The sequence below is a fragment of the Neoarius graeffei genome, chromosome 3, assembly GCF_027579695.1.
Source record: "Neoarius graeffei isolate fNeoGra1 chromosome 3, fNeoGra1.pri, whole genome shotgun sequence".
NCBI classification, from domain to species: Eukaryota; Metazoa; Chordata; class Actinopteri; order Siluriformes; family Ariidae; genus Neoarius; species Neoarius graeffei.
In genome coordinates, this window is record NC_083571.1 from 67,929,570 (window position 1) to 67,951,254 (window position 21,685).

The 21,685-nt window shown below is 41.1% G+C and overlaps 2 protein-coding genes across 2 annotated transcripts in view; one reads left to right on the forward strand and one right to left on the reverse strand.

The window, feature by feature from the left end:
• The window catches only part of ctnna2 (catenin (cadherin-associated protein), alpha 2), a 699,326-nt gene that overhangs the window by 449,547 nt on the left and 228,094 nt on the right, over nt 1–21,685 (forward strand). The gene's annotated exons all lie outside the window — the stretch shown is intronic.
• Nucleotides 5,509–7,083, reverse strand: lrrtm1 (leucine rich repeat transmembrane neuronal 1). The gene has a single exon (XM_060915969.1). The coding sequence runs from the start codon at nt 7,081–7,083 to the stop codon at nt 5,509–5,511; it is 1,575 nt and encodes a 524-aa protein (XP_060771952.1).

The window sequence follows — 21,685 nt, forward strand, 5'->3', positions numbered from 1 at the left end:
TTTTTCTACTTTTCTCACTTGTTATACATTTTCCACTCTTTTGTGCATCTATCATGCGACTGATCTCTTGTGTTTAAAATGAGAAATGAAATGTGTTCCCATAGCATTTCATGCTTCAACATGTAGACTTGCTATATTTAGATGCTTATTTTTTTTTTTTAGTTATTTATTCTTTTTGGATTTAAACATCATCCATTCATCCTCAATAAGAGCTTTATCCTGGTCAGGATGGCAGTGGTTCCTGGGAATACCGGGCACGAGATAGTACACACACTCTTTCACACCCTCATTCACACGCTCATTCTGAAGAACATAATGAAGAAAGGAAAAAAGGGTTTCAGGAAGGAATATTTACATCTATTTGAAATGTGTAAGGAGTGGGAATAGGAAATGGAAAAATAAAATAAAGTTTGTGTTCTCTTTTGAAAGAGTTACCTCATTGCTTTGATGCAAAGAAAAGAATCGACAAGAAACATGAAATTTGTTCATTTGCACATTTGCGAAAATTATAATGTTGGACAGAATATTTACATGTAATTGAAAAAGAAAAAAATAGATGGCAAATTTACAAGTAGTTTAAATGTATAGATGATAAATGGAAGGATGTTTATATAAAGCTTAATTAAACTTATGCATAATAGCACTTCAACTTTATTATTAGATTAGAAACTCCAAAAATGGCTCCTGAGAGATGCAATGCTTTGGGTGTCTTTCAAACATTCCATACAAAAGTTGGTTTATCTATCTATCTATCTATCTATCTATCTATCTATCTATCTATCTATCTATCTATCTATCTATCTATTTACTTTCTTTGCAGTGATGTGAACATTTTTATTTTAAATGTATTTGAGGTACGGTGGTGCAGTGGTTACTTCTGCTGTCTCACTGGTTTCGAACCTCACGGCCCACTGAAGTCTTTCTGTGTGGAGTTTGCATGTTCTCCTCATGCCTGTGTGGGTTTCCTCCGGGTTCTCTGGTTTCCTCCGACACTCCAAAGATGTGGATTTGTTCAACTGGCTACTCTAAATCCCCCATAGGTATGAATGTGAGTGTGATGGTTGTTCATCTCTGTGTAGCCCTGCGATAGATTGGTGACCTGCCCAGGGTGAACTCCGCCTCCCACCTGAAGTCAGCTGGGGTTGGCTCCAGGTGACCCTGACGGATACGTGCTATAGATAATGAACAGATGGTTGTGTCTGACTGTATTAAAACAACACTAGGTTGTCAGTAAATTTAAAAATTAATCTCTTAATCTATGATTAAATGAAATCCAGACCTTCAGCCTGTAAGCTGTAAGTAACTAAATCCCCGATCCTAAGCTCAAAATGAAACTTGCAACATACACAGTTGATTGAAACTTCAGGCATTTTTGTTTCACAATGAAAGTGCACTTGTGTTTCTGTCGACTATTTAACTCTTTACGGTGTACATGTACAGCAGAGCGAGATTAAATGAATTTCTCTAAACTCCTGGTGGCTGTTCCAGACTGCTAGCCAAGTGCTTAATATTCTCACACACACACACACACACACACTTTCCTTTTCAACTGCTCTGTTTTATATATGCAAATATAAAATAGCAACAGAAATAAGTACATTCGTATTCAACCATATATATATATATATATATATATATATATATATATATATATATATATATATAAAAAATTTTTTTTTTTTTACATTTTTCAAAAATGTGACATGATTTTTTTCTTTTTCATTTTCTATTTCTGGTCATTGTGGTGTTTATATTCAGTGTCAGTTGCAGGAGGCTTGTGGAAATGGCAAAATAATCAGTCGCAATTACCATTTAGTAGCATTTCATCCTTCAAAGCTATCATCTGCATGGAGGATTGCTAACACAGGGAATGCAGGATTGCGATCACAGGGAATGCAGGATTACTAACACAGGGAACGCAGGACTGTGTAAACTATAGCAAAGTTTTCACCTTTCCCTAGATATTATAGAAATACCTGATTTTATATGATGATTGGTTTCACTCTCTAAAATCTAACAACCAACCAAAATGCATTTTAATGGGCAGAATTGAGCCAAAGGTTTTAGAGAAAATGAAAATGTCCCCTGTCTCATCAGTATTCTGAACTCATTCTTGCAAGGAAGCCTTGATATTCCATACAGTGTGTTTCTTTGTGCAGCTTGGACCATGTGGAAATCAAATTGTATTTTAACATTTTGTTGATAGCTAATATAAAATCACTACGTTGTGTTTTCTGTCTTAAAGTTTCAATTTAACAGTATTCCCCATACTTCAGTATGCAGTAGACTTTAGTATTCCTTTCTGGTCGGTATTCCCTACACTTCAGTATTCAGTACATTTTCAGATTCACGTCTGTTCAGTATCCCCTACACTTCAGTATTCAATACATGTCAGTATTCCTTTCTGTTCAGCATTCCACACACTTAAGTATTCAGTACAGTTCGGTATTATCTAAACTTCAATATTCCCTACATGTGAGTTTTCAGTACAAATCAGTGTTCGGTAAACTACAGTATTCCATACACTTGACCTTTTGTTTTCTGCTAAATACACTCACTGATTGTGCATTAAATATATACTAGTGTTTTTGTTATTTATTAGTTTTCCATTACTCAATGATTTTTTTTTTCATTATAACTAACTGAACTCAAGATTTTAAGGCAGCCTGGGCACTAATACACACACTGTGATGTACCTTCAAAACTCAAAGGCCAGTGTTTGAACTGCCCACATAATCTGAAAATGGTGTGTGCATTTTGTAAGTGTTTGCAATGTTAATTAATGGTTTGGGGAAAATCTTTATCTTTAATTAAACACTCATATCACCTACTAGTTCAGTGCTTGCATAATATAATTTCTTCAGATAAATTGGTGACCTTGTTGGCTTTCTGGAAATGTTGGCTGTCTGATCATACTAGTGCTCCCAGAAAAAAGAAAAAGAAAGAAAAACAACAACATTGGAAATAGGAAGGCATCATGGCAGCTGCTAATTTCAATTATCTATTACTAAGTTCACCAAACTCCATTGTAATTATGAGAAAAATAAGCTCTGGTGGAAACAGAATCTCCAGTGCAGCTTTTTTCATTCCACGAAACATGAAGTCGCGATTGTGGTTCGACTGTGGCCCAGCATCCCACCTCCTCAAATATTCATGACCCCTCAGAAATCTAGGGAGGGAAAATCAATACAACTGCCAACCCAACACTGGCCTCAGAGTTACCACTCTATGCAACATTGATATAAAATAAGCCGAGGGGGCCTAAAAATAGGACACAAGTGCTGTGTGGGAGGGGGAATAAGGAGGATTATCATAGGGGTAGGCACATATTCATCATTACAGAGTGCGAATGAGAGGAATTACATATGAGAGACCTCTGCAAATCTCCAGCACATAGCCATTGTTGTTATTTGTGGAGCTGGGTGATGTTGGTATTGTGTTATTCAGAGCTTATTGTTTCTCAGAACTCAATGGAGCAGCGTGAAAAAAAGATCATGAGCATCAAGAATGTTTTCCTCGCTTGCTGTTTGAAATCTGTCATCCTGCATCTGCAACCACACGACGATTCTCATATTTACACGCTAGCCTGTATTATAATTATTATTATTTTTCAAAGCTGGATTATATGTGATGAACCTGGAGTCATTCAGAAATAATCAGTTGGTTCAAGGATCAGAAGACGTTTACCTCAAAACATGTTTATATAGCATTGGAATATGAATATCCTCCCAGAAAGCAAAGTGAAAGCAAATGATCATAAAAAGTAGCATGATTGGATCCATCAGGAAAGAAAAGGTGTCACATTTCTGCATAATATACAACAATCAGAATACATTTCATGGATTTATATCGGCTTAGCTCTTTGTAGTGAAATACAGTGGTGAAAATAGAACAGTTTGATCGAAATCAAGTCTTGATGGCGTCTGGGGTTTATCTGTTTTTAGGTTTATAAAAATCCCTGCTCAGATCTCTTCACAGTTTTTTTTGTTTGTTTTGTTTTCAAGCCACACATGCAAACGAACAGTCCAGAACATGAATTTCTTTATCCACACTCAAATAATCAGCCGCTCACACCTTTGACCCCTTCACCATGGCAATAACAGCGAGATCCATAATGCCGAGTAGCAGGGGGAGACCGTAGACAAGACTTTCACTTCAGAGCACTCTTGTTTAGTTTCACTGACCATCCTGTGTGTTCTGAATGCCAGATTTTGGTCTGCAGTTGAGCATACAAGCACATACATACACATACCATCTCACACATCAAAAGCTAAGAAGCGGCAAGGGCTTGCTCTCGCTACTGCTGGTACTGTGACACTAGAGAGCAGTCTACACCTTCCTTCACAAAACCACGTTCTTTTTTCTGTCTGCCTGCCAATGCCACAGGATACACATCAATGCCTGCCAATATTCATCCAACAAACACCTCAAATGAAAGAATAAAAGAAGAGACTCTTTTATATAGAGTATGCTCATATCTCAAAGATTCACAGTAGATCTGCCGGATAACCATCTCTTCATTTCTCGTAGAATATTAAGGCTTTGTTTTGTCTCGCTCTGATTTCACTACTGTTAAGCATGAGAAAGCAAGAGGCCTTTAAACACCCTCATTGTTTTTCTTCCAGCAACAAACCACATCATGACTTGATCATGTAAAAGATGGTGCACCATCTGATCTGAATGTGTCATGTGTCCATTTTCCCCCCTCTGCTAATTTTCTTAATCTGTCAGGAAAAGGACATGGGTGTAGATAAAAAAGCAACCACAACAGTAACATCGAATCTGCACAGTGATTATCCCTCACATATGGTGAGAAGCAGATTGAATGAGAGAGAGAGAGAGAGAGAGAGAGAGATCTGAATTCTGAATTTCAGATTGAGGCTTGACATTTGAAAATGACATGACGAGATTGCCTGTTTTAATACGTCATCAACCTGCCAGTCCCCCCAGCTACCCTTAGACTTCTCTCCAGACCTGACTACTATGAATTGCTTTTTTTATTTAAACATTTGATTCTTTTTTCATAGTTTACAAAAGAAATAAGATAGCTTCTTGTATTTTTTATTTCCCACTCTTGCATTTCTGCATTTGAACATATTTTACACAGACTTCTCATTCATTTTTAACCCATTTAGATTTTTGATACCACAATGAAAAAAGCATGTTTTCATCAATGTACTCATTAGCTTTCAATCTTCTCCTGTAGAAAGACTTATTAAAGCTCAAATATCCACACTTCACAACTTGACCTTGATTAGTCCCTGTATTCCTCAAAGGTTCTCACTCTTGCTTGTAAACCAGTCCCAAAACCAGGTCCATCAAAACCTACTGCCGCCCTTTAGATTATCAGTAAATCCTTGGCCTTGTCCCATGTTTTTTTTTTTTTTTTCCAAATGTGCCATCAAGACTCCTTGAGAAAGCAGCACAGTGTGATGCAGTGTAAAAGCATGTCCCATGTACATTGATCCAACAAAATTTGTGATTGCAAGATATCCAGCAGCCAGAACATCACACCTCACACTCTCGAGATGCCTGTTGCTGGCAAGTGCAGGATCCATATTCATTGATGATGACGAGGGCCCCTTCGATATGGTTGGGCTTGTAGTCAACATAGTATTCGGGAGTAGACATGGTGGCCATCTGCTGCATGGTCTGCTTTTGTTTCTGCTTGCGTCGCTGGTTGCTGAAGCACTGTCTCATCTGCCTCACGCCAGCTGGGAAACACTTCCAAGACACATAGAGCATGAGCACTACAATCAGGAATGAGAAGATGAGTGCCATGGTACCTGTCACTACCTTGTGGATCTGCATGGTGCTCTCCAGGTCATCGGTGGCTGCAGTCACTGTGAAGGAATTGGTCACCACCTCGCCACCCTCCATGTCTTGCAAATCATACGGTGTCCTGGTGGGACCTTTAAAAATGGAGCCTCTGGCCAGGTCTCTAGTAGCTGTATAGGTCTGAGTGGTGGCCTCGACGCCATCTTCACATAGCTGGAAGGCATAAACAGCATCCAGGATGTCCTCACCTTGGGCCATGTCTGGACTGGCACACTGCAAGGCACTGTCACGTTGGCCCTGGAAGCTGCTCAGCCAAGAGGCCAGGGCACAGACATTGCGGCTACATTCCCATGCATTCCCAGACAATGTGATACTACCCAGGGATGTCCAGGAGCCCAGAATGCGCTGGTCTACATATGTCAACTTATTAGAGTCCAGCATGAGCTCCTTGAGGTTGGGCACACTCTCAAAGACATGTGGCTCGATGTATTCAATCTCATTGTTTGAGAAATCAATCTTTTCCAGGAAGTGCCAGGTCCAGTCTAGGGTGCTGACCACAATGGTGGCCTTGTTATTACGCATGTAGAGTGTGCGCAGTGAGATGAGGCGGGGAAAGTGGGCCAGGTTGATTTTCACCAGCTCATTGTGCTCCAGATGCAGCTCCGTCAGCTTAAAAAGACCAGCAAATGAGTTTCGGGCCAGGCTCTGCAGCTGGTTGTAGCCCAAATCCAGAAACTGCATGCTCCTACAGTCTTGAAAGATACGTACAGGCACAAATTTTAGGGCATTGTACCGTAAATGCAAATTAGTAAGCTTCCTAAGCCCATGGAAAAGGTCTGGCTCCAGGGACTGCAGTCTGTTGTAGGATAAATCCAAGATGCGCAGATTGGGTAGGGGTCTGAAGGTTCCATTAGACAGGCTCTCTATCCGATTGGTGCTCAGGTCCAATTCTTTAATCCTCCGCAGCCTCTCGAAAGCACTCTCCTCTATGTATTCGATGTTGTTATGATCCAAGTATAGCCAGGTGAGCTGCGACAGGCCAACAAAGTGCCCCTCACGTAGCTCTGAGATGTTGTTCTCCCGAAGGGATAAGCCGGTGGCGCTGCTCAGGTTATGGGGAATGTCCGTCAAGTTGAGCCCCTCACAGTAGAGGAGCTTGCTGTCGCAGCGGCACAGTCTTGGACAGGTGCCCCCTACCAGGGGAACCATTTTCAAAAGGATGCCCAGAGAGCACAGTAACAACCCAGGGGGCTTTCTTAGCGTCCACTTTAAATACAGACCAATTAGAAGGAAATCCATTAGCATGAATATCCTGCAGTGTCGTGAAGAAGAAGTTCATTGAATCTTTTAGATTTGTCTCATTTTGAGCAACATGATTTTCTTTTTTTTGCTTTCGTTATTGTGGTTTGAATGATGGTGATTTATTACTCAAAGTGAAAGAAAATCTGGCCAAACAGAAAAGAAAAGAGTCAATATGGGGAAAAGGCAAGTCACTTCAATCATATTAGATTGGGAAGCAAAAGGCGAGACAGCCAAGGGTGAAAAAGCATTCTTCCGAAATCACATAAAACAGGATTCCTACTCACCCCTTTTCCAGAGGCTGACAACCTCTATTCAGTTGCTCCCTTTGTGCCTGCAATAATTAGGTGTGAATATAAAAAAGATCCCAGTGTGGTACAAATGCAGCCTCCCCCTCCTTTTGACAAGCTACCAGAATCTGGCAGACTTACAATGTCTTAGTATGCCTCGCGTGAAAGAGCCAGAAAGAGGAAGAATCCAAGTGGCATTCAGTGCACTCGCAGGAAATGCAAGCTGCCCAGACTGCATGCATGAGCACGGTCCTCCCTCTCCTGCTTCTCTGCAGTGACTGCTGCGCTGATTAGAGCAAGATGAGAGGATGGAAAAAAAAAAACACACACACACACACACAGACACACACACGTTCATAAGAGGAGGAAGTCAAAACAGAACTCTTTCATCCTCCCCTGTATTTTTTTGTGCAACCAACTCTGCTGAAGTGTCGACACAAATTAAAGTCCGTTACTTGAATCGGTCGGTAAGCTGCGTGGCTCGTATCCATTCAGACCAGTCATCATTCTCTCGATGGATAGCTCCTCAGAAATAAGCGCTCGTCTGAGATGAATGTTAAATGCACTGGCATTTTTCTTTCTCACGTTCCTTGTTTTGCTGTTTGTTTGTTTTTATTTTTCGTAGTCCAACGTCCTCTCAGCCTGGTTTCCAGTGAGCCCTGTTTTGAGAGTCGCTCATTGTGTGCAGGCTGAGCAAAAGGCTGTTGCTGAACGGAGATGTTGATGCATAGAGGCTGAAAAGCTGAAAAGCAGTGCTGGTTTGTGGAGAGAAAAGAGAGAGAGAAAAAAGATAATGAGAGAGAGAGAGAGAGAGAGAGAGAGAGATGAGCTGGAGCCCTTGCAACAGAGTAGTGCAATGCCAGTGCATGCAGAAACACCTTCTGTTCACTAAGTGTCGTGAGCCACTCACAATTCAGCCGAGCTCTCTCTCTCTCTCTCTCTCTCTCTCTCTCTCGCCATCACTTGCTCACTCCTCCTCCTGCTCATGCTATTCTGTTCCGCTCCCCCCCCCCTTCTATCTCTCTTTTGCTTGATTTCTCACAGTGTCTGGTATATTCTCATATTCAAAATGGTTTGGAATTCAGCTACTTTAAACCTAACAAACAGTTGAATCCAACCCCCCCCTTCACATCGCTTCGTCTCTCTGTCTTTCACTGTCTTCGTCTCTCCTCCCATCCGCTTCTTTCTAATGAAGTGAAACAAGCCATATATCTGCCTCTCTGTTTTTGGTTTTATTCAATCCCATTTGCTTTTTTTTTTGCATAGCTATCTAATGAAATTGTGTTCTACATACATTCCCTGCAGCATGGATGCACCGAAATGTTTATATGTAAAAATAAAAATGCATCACAGCTCATGTTTATTTCTTCTTCTTCTTCTCTCTTTTTTTCAAGTCTAGCAGTTGTCTCATGCTCTACACAATGTTCTTGAATTTCATGCTCAATTGTTTGAGCACCGCATGGCTTGTTTTTCCTCACCGAGTGTAAGCTTTGACACTTGGCTGACTCAGCCTTGACACAGACGTGGAACATAACCATACAGAAAGATGAATGGACTTTCCAAGCATGCCATCAGATCATGAGTGCTGCCTTTGATGATCTTTAGCTCAGTGGAAGAAATACATTGATGTAAGCACAACGGCTGTAGTAATAGCAAAAACATCCAACATGTCAGCACAGTATTGAGCACTACAGGAGTCTGTCTCCAAATGCCCCGCCCACTGAAAACACTACATTTGCATTGCATTATTGTATGTCTTGCCTTGTTGACCATGGCAGTTTGAAGCCCTGGTGTCTGGACAGAATGCATATATTATCTGTTGCCACTTAAGACGCATTACGTAAATATTCCACTCAGGAACTCGGGCTCTTGTGCTCCTCAGGTCTCTGATAGGCCACCACAGCTTTGTCATTTCATTCTGATTAATTTTCAAGTACAATCAACTGTGAAACTCCCTGTGCATGAAGCGACCATGCGTGTGTTTGGCTGCCTCACTTCCACTGCCTGCCATAATGTTAGCATCAACCCCCTTCCCTGCTTAGCATGCTGTGAAATATCAGTTAATCAGAGAACCACAGACCAGAGAGGGATTGCGGGGGAGTGAGGGTGGGGTTATTCAACATGCTGTCATGCTAACTGCTAATCACTTCACTGCTCTAGCACCACTAATCGGAAAACAGTGGATTCTCCGTGTTTGTGAGAAATTATTTTAATCTACTTTGTACTTTTAGCTAGATTCTGATTTTGATCCCATTTATGGAACATTTCTGGAAGGAGTCTCCAGTATCAGAGTTCTGTAACAGCTGCAACTTTACGTTTTCTGACATCATCAGGATAGAATTGTTTACGCTTTTTTTTTTGCACTCTGCCTGTAACATGACGAGCTGAGGGTTTTTATTTATTTATTTATTTAAATTGACTTATTAAAGGGAGAGAATAAATAGGGGCTGTTATTCAGGGAGTGGCAGTTTACAGCTGCTATAATGTAAGGGGTGGTTCAACATTTTCACAAGTGTACACAGAGTACTATTTTTGATGCCTCCCCCCCCAACTACACTAATCCGACCACTTTAATAGGAACGTGTTCTTGATTCTAAGATCCCTGTTCTTGGCTACAGGAGTGGAACCCAATGTGTTCTTCTGCTGTTGCATGCTGAGATGCTTTTCTGCTCACCACGGTTGTAAAGAGTGATTATATGAGTTACTATATCCTTCCTGGCAAAAAAGCTTGAAACAGTCTGACCATTTTCCTCTGAGCTCTCTTATCAACAAGGCCTTTGTTTCCACCCACAGAACTGTCACTCACTCAATGTTTTCTTTTTTGTTTTTTTGCACCATTCTGTGTAAACTCTAGAGACTGTTGTTTGTGAAAACTCCAGGAGATCAGCAGTTTCTGAAATACTCAAACCAGTCCGTCTGGCTCAAACCAACACCCATGCCACAGTGAAAGAAAGTCACACTTTGAGATCACAATTTTTCCCATTCTGAAGTATGAAGTGAACATTAACTGAAGCTCTTGATTTGTATCTGTATGGTTTTATGCATTGTGCTGCTGTCAAGGGATTGGCTGATTAGAGAACTGCAGAAAATAGCAGGTGGATGTATGGCTGTTCCTAATTAAGTGGCCGGGGAGTGTATATAAGGCTTGAAATTAACAAGGTTTCCAGAGACAGACATTTTCTCTATTGCTACTAAAATAGTTTCAGTTAGCAAGCAAGCTGGCAGTAGATACAGAGTCACCTCCACGGCATAACATTTCTAAATAAAAACATTCAGATTTGTCATCGTCAGCATCGGATTGCTGAGTGTGTCTGTGTTGCTTATTACAGCTGGATATGATAAATAAACAGGATAGTTTTCAATCTAAAACTGATATTAAGTAATATGCCTTCTTTGTAAAGTTGAGTCAGGTACCACATGTTCTCAGCTTGGATTTTTTCATTTTCTTCTTGGCTTTTTTGAATAGCGTGGTCGTACGATGCTCGCTTCCAACCGGTTCGGACTTGCTCCATTTCCATGCTGCCTGGCCTTTTGAAAAAGTACCTGACCTGTTCAAACTGTCATGCATGAACACAAAGACATTCAGGAAGTTGTTGTATAAGTTTACCAGCTTTTTGTGCATCACAGTCGTTCTGCTTTTCACAAAATTAAAGAGCTTTTCAAAACGATCACCTGCTACCGCCATTATTTGTGACTGTTAGCACACAGAGCTATTCCCCAAGGCCATTATATGCTATAGAGAGAGCTACAGTAAGTGGAAAATCATAGGCATTTTGAACACAATGGCCTCAACTTCTGATGACACAATCAACATTTTTAATAGTGTAATCTGTACACTTGTGAAATTGTTTAAAATGATGAACCAGCCCTGAGTGAGAACAGGAACTAACTGTTTTTATGGATGTTCCACAACTTTAAATGTATATCAAAATATAGAAATGTAATCATTGGGAAATTGCTGTGGTATGAGGAACACAGCTCATTTCATCTCATCTCATTATCTATAGCTGCTTTATCCTGTTCTACAGGGCTGCAGGCAAGCTGGAGCCTATCCCAGCTGACTACGGGCGAAAGGCGGGGTACACCCTGGACAAGTCGCCAGGTCATCACAGGGCTGACACATAGACACAGACAACCATTCACACTCACATTCACACCTACGGTCAATTTAGGCCAAGTTTACATTAGACCGTATCTGTCTCGTTTTCTTCGCGGATGCACTGTCCGTTTACATTAAAACGCCTGGAAACGCCGGGAAACGGGAATCCGCCAGGGTCCACGTATTCAATCCAGATCGTGTCTGGTCCGGTGCTGTGTAAACATTGAGAATACACGGATACGCTGTGCTGAGCTCTAGCTGGCGTCGTCATTGGACAATGTCACTGTGACATCCACTTTCCTGATTCGCTGGCGTTGGTCATGTGACGTGACTGCTGAAAAACGGCGTGGGCTTCCGCCTTGTATCACCTTTCATTAAAGAGTATAAAAGTATGAAAATACTGCAAATACTGATGCAAATACTGCCCATTGTGTAGTTATGATTGTCTTTAGGCTTGCCATCCTTCCACTTGCAAGTGGTAAGTGACGCGCATGCCCGACATGCACTGAGATCACACACACAGCGGCTCAGTCCCAAATCACTGCTCGTGCGCTCCACTCGCGCGCTCTGTGAGCTGCGCAGAGCCGGAGTGCGCACCCTCCAGAGGGCACTCGCTGTTCAGGGCGGAGTGATTTGGAGCGCAGGATGCCTGCGGAGCCGAGCGTATCCGTGTATTGGCGTTGCTGTGTGCACGCGAATCGTGTATTGGCGTTGCTGTGTGCACACTAATCGTTTTAAAAACGTTAATCTGATGATCCGCTGATACGGTCTAATGTAAACCCCACCTTAGAGTCATCAGTTAACCTAGCCTGCATGTCTTTGGACTGTGGGGGAAACCGGAGCACCCGGAGGAAACCCACGTGGACACGGGGAGAACATGCAAACTCCGCACAGAAAGGCCCTCGTCGGCCACAGGGCTTGAACCCGGACTTTCTTGTTGTGAGGCGACAGCGCTAATCACTACACCACCGTGCCACCAGGAACACAGCTCTTTTTGATAATAAGAGTAACTCGTTTGTTTATTTACAGTGGTGCTTGAAAGTTTGTGAACCCTTTAGAATTGTCTATATTTCTGCATAAATATGACTTAAAACATCATCAGATTTTCACACAAGTCCTAAAAGTAGATAAAGAGAACCCAGTTAAATAAATGAGACAAAAATATTATACTAGGTCATTTATTTATTGAGAAAAATGATCCAGTATTACATATCTGTGAGTAGCAAAAGAATGTGAACCTTTGCTTTCAGTATCTGGTGTGACCCCCTTGTGCAGCAATAACTGCAACTAAACGTTTCTGGTAACTGTTGATCAGTCCTGCACACCGGCTTGGAGGAATTTTAGCCCAATCCTCCATACAGAACAGCTTCAACTCTGGGATGTTGGTGGGTTTCCTCACAAGAACTGCTCGCTTCAGGTCCTTCCACAACATTTTGACTGGATTAAGGTCAGGACTTTGACTTGGCCATTCCAAAACATTAACTTTATTCTTCTTTAACCATTCTTTGGTAGAACAACTTGTGTGCTTAGGGTCATTGTCTTGCTGCATGCTGCATGCTCCACCTTCTCTTGAGATTCAGTTCATGGACAGATGTCCTGACATTTTCCTTTAGAATTCGCTGGTATAATTCAGAATTCATTGTTCCATCAATGATGGCAAGCCATCCTGGCCAAGATGCAGCAAAACGGGCCCAAACCATGATACTACCATCACCATGTTTCACAGATGGGATAAGGTTCTTATGCTGGAATGCAGCATTTACATTTCTCCAAACATAACGCTTCTCATTTAAACCAAAAAGTTCTATTTTGGTCTCATCTGTCCACAAAACATTTTTCCAATAGCCTTCTGGCTTGTCCATGTGATCTTTAGCAAACTGCAGATGAGCAGCAATGTTCTTTTTGGAGAGCAGTGGCTTTCTCCTTGCAACCCTGCTGTGCACACCATTGTTGTTCAGTGTTCTCCTGATGGTGGACTCATGAACATTAACATTAGCCAATGTGAGAGAGGCCTTCAGTTGCTTAGAAGTTACCGTGGGTTTTTTTGTGACCTCGCCGACTATTACATGCCTTGCTCTTGGAGTGATCTTTCTTGGTCGACCACTCCTGGGGAGGGTAACAATGGTCTTGAATTTCCTCCATTTGTACACAATCTGTCTGACTGTGGATTGGTGGAGTCCAAACTCTTTAGAGATTGTTTTGTAACCTTTTCCAGCCTGATGAGCATCAACAATGCTTTTTCTGAGATCCTCAGAAATCTCCTTTGTTCGTGCCATGATACACTTCCACAAACATGTGTTGTGAAGATCAGACTTTGATAGATCCCTGTTCTTTAAATAAAACAGGGTGCCCACTCACACCTGATTGTCGTCCCATTGATTGAAAACACCTGACTCTAATTTCACCTTCAAATTAACTGCTAATCCTAGAGGTTCACATACTTTTGCCACTCACAGATATGTAATATTGGATCATTTTTCTCAATAAATAAATAACCAAGTATAATATTTTGTCTAATTTGTTTAACTGGGTTCTCTTTATCTACTTTTAGGACTTGTGTGAAAATCTGATGATGTTTTAGGTCATATTTATGCAGAAATATAGAAAATTCTAAAGGGTTCACAAACTTTCAAGCACCACTGTATTTATTTTACTATAACATCACCACAACATTGTTATATTTTTATATAATATTGTTATATTGTTTACTTATTAACTAACATGGCAAATTAAGTCTATCAAAAAAAAAAAAAGGCCAGTATAAATACATTCTGGCAAGCACACTAATTAGTTTAACTCATGTTTTTATTATTTTTTTTGTTTTGTTTTGATTTGATTTGTTTTGTTTTTTGGATTCAGCAAATTCTGGCAAATGGATATGATACAGTTATTGCGAATTGGACAAAATAATCTCTCAGTGTGAAGAATTTTCGATAACATGATTTCAGATTGTGTAACCAAACTCGAGAGTGTTTCTTCTGACAAGTTGGCATCAGATTCAGCAGTAAATGACAGAAGCAGTTATTTCTGAATTTTCATTAGTGCTGTTTCATAAGAGAACCATGGACTCTGGAAGTGTTGTGTTCACTTGCTCGCATTATTAAGAACTATTTGGTAAAATTGGGAATGTAGAACTGTATCGCTACACTAACTGTTGATTCTGTGACTTTTACAATGTATTTTAAGAATGTTTTACTAAGCAAACATTGTATACTCTGTGTTTGTGTTTTTTTTTTCTTTTTGGAAAAAATACAGCTCGAGTATACTAGCTTATGGTGGCCGGGAAGTGCAAAACAAAATTACAAAATGTGTAACGCTAACATTTTATAATACAAAATTACATTAGCAAAACACTTTTACCAAAGACAAAACAAATTGACAAGATGTGAAACACTATTACGAGCGCCGAGACAAATTTACAACTGGCAGAACACTTTTACCAATCCCAAAAGAAATTTACAAATGAAAATCCTCATGGAAGGGGAATGTACCAAATGCTGCAAGCAACCTGGACGTACGGTAGCCGGGAAGTGATAGTGTGAGTGGTCAGTTCGTGTTGTCTTGTTCCCTGTGCACTTGGTCCTTCTGTCTGGTCCGTGTCCTTTAAAAATTCTAGAGTCCATCCACATGAAAAGCAAAGCCATGTTAAGTGGTTCATTTATTTTCCACAAAAGGGGCAAAACATCATTTGGTCACAGTCGATGTTCCATCACCATAAACTCAATAGAAGACAACACAAATTGACCGCTCACTCTATCACTTCTGGGTCGCTTGCGGCAAGTGGTACATTCCCCTTCTGTGAGGATTTTCATTTATAAATTTCTTTTGGGACTGGTTAAAGTGTTCTGCCACTTGTAAATTTGTCTCAGCACTCATAAAAGTGTTTTGCATCTTGTCAATTTGTTTTCTACGATGTAAATTAGTTTTGTCCTTGGGAAAGTGTTTTGCTGATGTAATTTTGTTTTATAAAATGTAAAAGTCTTTCACGTTTTTAAATTTCGTTTTTCACTTCCCAGCCAGCGTACTAGCTAGCTAACAATACCAACTTTACTAGCAGGATTTGCGTATTCATTCTGAACGGACTAATACCCATAAACCAAATAATTCTGCTTTATTCTTGCTCGTGCTGTTCTTATTTAAACTAGTTTGTTCTGGTTAGTGCTCATCTGGTTCTCCATGCTACAGGTAGCTTATTCAGTTAGTTCTGGTCATGCTGGTTCCAGCTTGCTGAACTGGCTCATTCCAGTTAGCACAGGCCACAGGTTTTCAGCTTGCTTCTTGTGTTGACCAGTTAATACTGGTCTCAGCTGGTTAACTCTGGATTTGTCTAGTTAGTCTTGGTCTCATGAACTTCTTTAGCATTCAGTTAGCTCTCTGACCAGATAAACCATCACCAGAGCATTACAAACATTATTTTTACTGGTTAGCCAGTGATGCTGGTTTCAGCAGGTTTATACTGGTGAACAAAGTGTTTCAGGGTTCTTTGTATGGTCACTGGTTCTGACTTAATAGGAAATAGGTTCTGTATGAAGTCTGCACAGAACCTTTAAGGGTTTCATGTTTGGGTTTAAGATTGTGGTTTGTTCTGGCTGAGTGCTAGTTTTTGGCCCTTTTCCACTACCCTTTTTCAGCTCACTTCAGCTCGCTTCAGCTCACTTCAGCCCGACACGGCTCGCGTTTCGACTATCTAAGAACAGCACGACTCAGCTCGCTTCAGCCCTGCTCAGCCCCCAAAACTCGCACGGTTTTGGAGTGGGGCTGAAGCGAGCCAAACCGAGCTGAGTGAGGCTAGGGGCGTGAGGAGACACTCCCCTGTGCACTGATTGGTGAGGAGGAGTGTCCTCACATGCCCACACACGCCCCGCGAGCACGCTGGGATCTGTAAACACCGTAAACCCAGAAGAAGGAGAATTACGAGAATTATGAAGCCTTATGCGCCTCGCTTCATCTATACGCTCTTGCCAGTATCTGTTGGCGTTGTCGGTGACAACAAGCCACAGCACCAAGACCAGCAACACTAATGACTCCATGTCCTCCATGTTTATCGTTTACTCTCCGGGTCGTGAGACTACCGCTTAAAAGATCACTGATGTCACTGTTTGCGCCGCCTAACGACATCACCTGACGTCCACCCACTTTCGCTAACTCCACCCAATGTGTCCACCCACTTCCAGCCAGCACGGTTCAGCGCGGTTGTAGTCGAAATGCAACTCCAACAGCCCCGCTCAGCTCAACTCAGCCCGACTCAGCACGGCACGGCTCAGCCCGACTCAGCCGCGTTGGTAGTGGAAAAGCGGCATTAGTTGGTCAAACCTCAAGTAGATGATGCAAATTGATTACTGATGACCAGAATCACCAGGGTAGCTCATTTTTGCTGCTTGCAATTAGAACATGTTGCTGACTAGATGTACCTTATTTTTTTTTCACCAGAACTCCTTCATTGCCCGAATCTATAGCTATAGTTACATTTAGTTTCACACCTTAAATGCTCAGCAGAGTTTTGACAGAGAATGGATGAATTGAGCAGCAGAGCAGAAAAAAAGAACGCTACCCTGAGTACTGACCATCTATAGGTGATCCATCTCTCTTCTGCCTCTCCCCATCTCTCTTTAGCCATAATTAATGGGTGCACCATCAGCTAATGACTTGGTACCCTATAATGACTTGACACAGCGTACAGGAGATGGGAGTATCCAGGCCATTAGTTTTACAGACTTTTAAGAGCTTTGGCAGTGGTGATTTTCAACCAGAGCATTCAGTCCTTTTACTGTGCAGTGGCCATGGGTAGTGGTCAGGAGAAAAAAAATGACCTTGAATCTCTTTTTTTTCTTTCCCTTCATGATATTCTCACTGTTGAGGTCATGAAGGGGGTTTAGACTCAACCATAAAATAAGTAGAAGCAGCCGATCCGGTGATATCACTGAGGAGATTGCTTCTAATTTGAATGGCTCGCTAATTTCCAAAGAAATTTATTTTAGGCTAAATTAAAGGATAAAAAAAAAGTTATAATCTCTCGTAAAATTAAATTGGAGGCTATGGTGTAAATCAATTGACTATGATGAAAGGCAGAACAAATTAAACAAACTGGCTTATATCATCTCTGTTGTACTGTTAATAAAACTTAATCGATTCAGGGAGTAGTGTGACTCATAGGAGCTCCAAAGCTGATACGAGGATCCTGAAAGTTATGCTATCAGTACATTGCAGAATTATGTGCTAAATAATTATACCAACAGTATATTGTCCACCTCAGGCTTTTTGTTGTGCTGAGACAAGTTGTTAAAGAAACACATGATAAAAATAATCCATCTTCATTTGCATTACACATTGTGTAGGTCTATGTGCACATCACGGGCTAGACCAATAAGCATAAACTAGACAACGCAGGGAGCATGAAATTATTCAGATTATTAATTAAGGATGTACTCTGTTTACTCTGGAATATATTTAATCAATACCTTATTTTGCTCTCTATAATGCTTTCTGCAACATTAGGTTTTTACTCATGTTACCCTGCTCACTGTGGTTACTGTGGCTCTGCTGATTAGCTACCATCTCATTCACAGCATACTGCACAGTTAGCAAAACATGGCCAAGCCATCCATACTATAATTTTTTCCTGATATATATATATATATATATATATATATATATATATATATATATATATAATAGACACTTGGTTTAACCAAGCCTAATGAGTCCTAAAATAGCCATGATTGAGAATCTAAGCAGAACAAGAACGGGCCAAGACCCAAGCCATGGGGAACTTTTGCAGTGAGACTTTAGTTTCATGCTAGCTCTCAAAATCTTGAATGCTACCTCACTTGAAGTCAGCAAGATTTAGTGTGTAAGGGCTAAATCAAGCACCAAGCACTGACAGCTATCCTTTCCTCACAAACCCCCAAACTTATCTGAGGTCATTTGAGAACCAGTCACTATTGCTGATTGGGTAATTTTGGAATGCATTTGTTTGTTTTGCATAGTAAAGTACATTTTCCCACATTACCAGGACATCACCGTTTTCATCCTGAATTTGGCAACTGGAGAGTCTACCTGAGAGGTAAAAAATCAAAACCATCTGAAACTACAGTGATTCGGATTTCGCTGTCCTTGTATCGTGTTACAGCCATGATGGTGACTGGAAATAAAGCTGTGTTAACAATGGAGCAGCAGTTTAATGCTTGAAGTCCCGTCTTACCCTCAAGACAGAGATTACGTCAGGGTCATTGGAAATGTTCAGTTATCTTAGGTCATTATAGAAAGCATCTTAAAGGTTCCCTTGCATCATTTTTTCATTAATTGTGCAGTGGTCTCTAGTATGAATGAATGCCCTGTGAGCCGGTTTTGGTGAAAAAAATGCTGTGGTTCTCCTGTTTCAGGCTGTTCTAGTTTGGTGGAGGAGTGGGTGGCGGGAGAACGACAGGATTTCAGCTCTTACTCATTAATATTCATGACATGTAAACATGTTACTTCTGATTGGCTAACAGCAATCAGTAAACGTGTTACCTCTGATTGGCTAACAGCACTGTCACACTACCTCCAGTGGGTCAGAACAAGCGGATGTGGGTGTCTTTGTAAAAACTGTTTCGATTGGCTATTATGGCCTCGACATCGATGTTTTGACCAATAACAATGTAGATGTGGCAGCGGGGGCATGGCCGAGTGTCGGTCTGTGAATGGAGGACGGAGTCAGGGAAGGTAAGTGGCAGAATCACTGCACCTGATGGGAATTAACGTGTGTTTGTGTGTCTTCCCCAGTGACCACTCCCTATAAGAGGAGAGGGAGAGCAGAGGAAGGGAGCTCTCTCCCCAACCAGAATGCTTGTGTGTGTGTGGGCACGTGCGTGTGTGACTGGGAGGGAGTCATTCATTCGTTCATTCATTCATTTATTTATTTAATTGAATACTCCCTGCGGCAGCGGCTCTCATCAAGGCATGAGGCACAGAGCGGAGGTCGCCTCAGGGGGTGTGGGGGGAATAACATCCCCTGGCTGGGAGCTGACAGGCCCTGGCAGCACTGGTTTGTTCGGGAGAGGGCAGGGGTCGCTGGCTGCCAAGTCTGGGGAGGCTGGGACCTAGGGTTAGGGTTAGGTGAATTACGTCCCGAGGCATGGAGCTAGCCCACCCATGGAGCACTCTTTCATTTGGGAGAGGGCAGAGGCTGCTGGCTGCCAAGTCTGGGGAGGCTGGGACCTCCCCTGCCCAAGTTACGAGCATGCAAAGTCGGGCTGGAGCCGCTGTTAGAAACGAAACTGATGCGGAGCACCGTGCCGCGCCTCGGGGCAAATTACGTCTCTCTCCTCACGCTTTCTTCCCGTGGGCGGTCGGAAGCCAAGGTGGGCGAGGCCATGAATACTAATTTTCGAAGTGACGTAACTTCGTATGGCTTTTTCTGATCCGCTCGTTTTTCCGACTATTTTCTTTCATAAGCTAATACAGGGAATGGGAGTAGAATTACATTTTCACATGCAGCATGCATATGCAACTCGGAGTGAACTATGGTATTTCAAAAAGAGCCAGTATTAAACGTTTTTGGTGGAAGGGCACCTTTAATGCTGGTTTAATTTGCTGGTTCTGATTTTATTCCCTTCTGGAAAAGTAAAACCGGAAAAGTCCAATGCAACCCAATTCTGAGAAGGTGGTGGCATTGATTTGGTTTTCTCAGAAAGACCATTTCCGATGAATTGTTCTTGGGTGAGTGTGAAGTTGGTGGTTTATGGTTTTGACGTTATTCTCATAAGGAACACAACAGTGTGAAGCCATTCTCTCATTCCCTTTAATTAGAATCCAGAAATTGATGTTCAAGGGATTTTCAAAGGACTTGCACAAAGGACTTGTTGGGACTCCATAATAACATCTGGTAGTGTGTGTTATGCACCCTCAAGGGAAAAAAACAACAACAACAACAACAACCCCAAGAGTCTTAGGGTATTTTCAGACACTATGATGATTTTTGCAGGGCCTCATATTGTTAATTTGAACAAATGTAAGCAGTATTTGTAGGTATAACTTAAGATACATAAATGGACTAATTAGTTTGGAAGCTTTAAAAGATACACAATATGTGCCTTCCTCTAAACAATAAATACAAAAGTATTAAAGATGTACACTTGAGGGTACTAAAATTTGCCAAGTATTACAGTTTTGCACTAATTAAAGAACAGCACATTATACTTATCAATTTACACACACTGGCCACTTTAATAGGAACTTGTTCTTGATTCTAAGATTCCTGTTCTTGGCTGCAGGAGTGGAACCCAATGTGTTCTGCTGTTGTGTGCTGATATGCTTTTCTGCTCACCACGGTTGTAAAGAGTGATTATATGAGTTACTATATCCTTCCTGGCAAAAAAAAAAAAGCATAAACAATTCTGGCCATTTCCCTTTGACCGCTCTTATCAACAAGGCATTTGTTTCCACCCACAGAACTGTCGCTTACTCGATGTTTTGTTTTTTGCACCATGCTGTGTAAACTCTAGAGGCTGTTGTGTGTGAAAACCCCAGATGATCAGCTGTTTCTGAAATACTCAAAAAACAGTCCATCTGGCACAAACACCCATGCCATAGTTAAAGTCACAGATAACCTTTTTTTTTTTGTCTTGAAGTTGATCAGCACAAAACAAAAACCAAAGCATGAATTATTCAACTCCTCTATGAAACAAAGTTACAGCTTTACCAAGCACTGACGCTGGAGACGCCTTCCTCCTGTCTCAGTATTAAATAAATGTCTCAATAAAATAAACTTTTTTTCATGCAAGTCCATCGGAATTCACTGATACTATAGAAACGCTAATGTATTAAAAGTGAGCACATTTATTGTTAATCTGTTTTTTTTCCTTAAAGATGCACGACTGTTAGAGTTGCTGTTATAGAAAATGAATCACCTTCTGTCCAATCAGATTCCAGAATTCAACAACACTGATGTGTATAAGATTATAGTAAAGACGATTATGGTTTACCCAGCCTTTCACCATTTTCATTTTCTTTTCTCCACAATATGGTCGGAAATTGTTTTCTGCTATGAGATGGTCGAGAACTTGAATTCTGTAACTCATTTAAATTTTCTAAGAAGTGTCAGAAATTGATTTTGAGTTGTGGTTGACAGAGAGATGAAATAATAAAAAAAATTGAAGAAATCAATAAGACAAGAGAAACTAATCCTTAAGCACTGTAAGTGCTTATATTGAATGTGTCACCATGTTTTATGGAGATTAGT

Coding starts and splice junctions, on each gene's coding strand:
- lrrtm1 (XM_060915969.1), bottom strand. CDS start 7,083: ATGCTAATGGATTTCCTTCTAATTGGTCTGTATTTAAAGTGGACGCTA.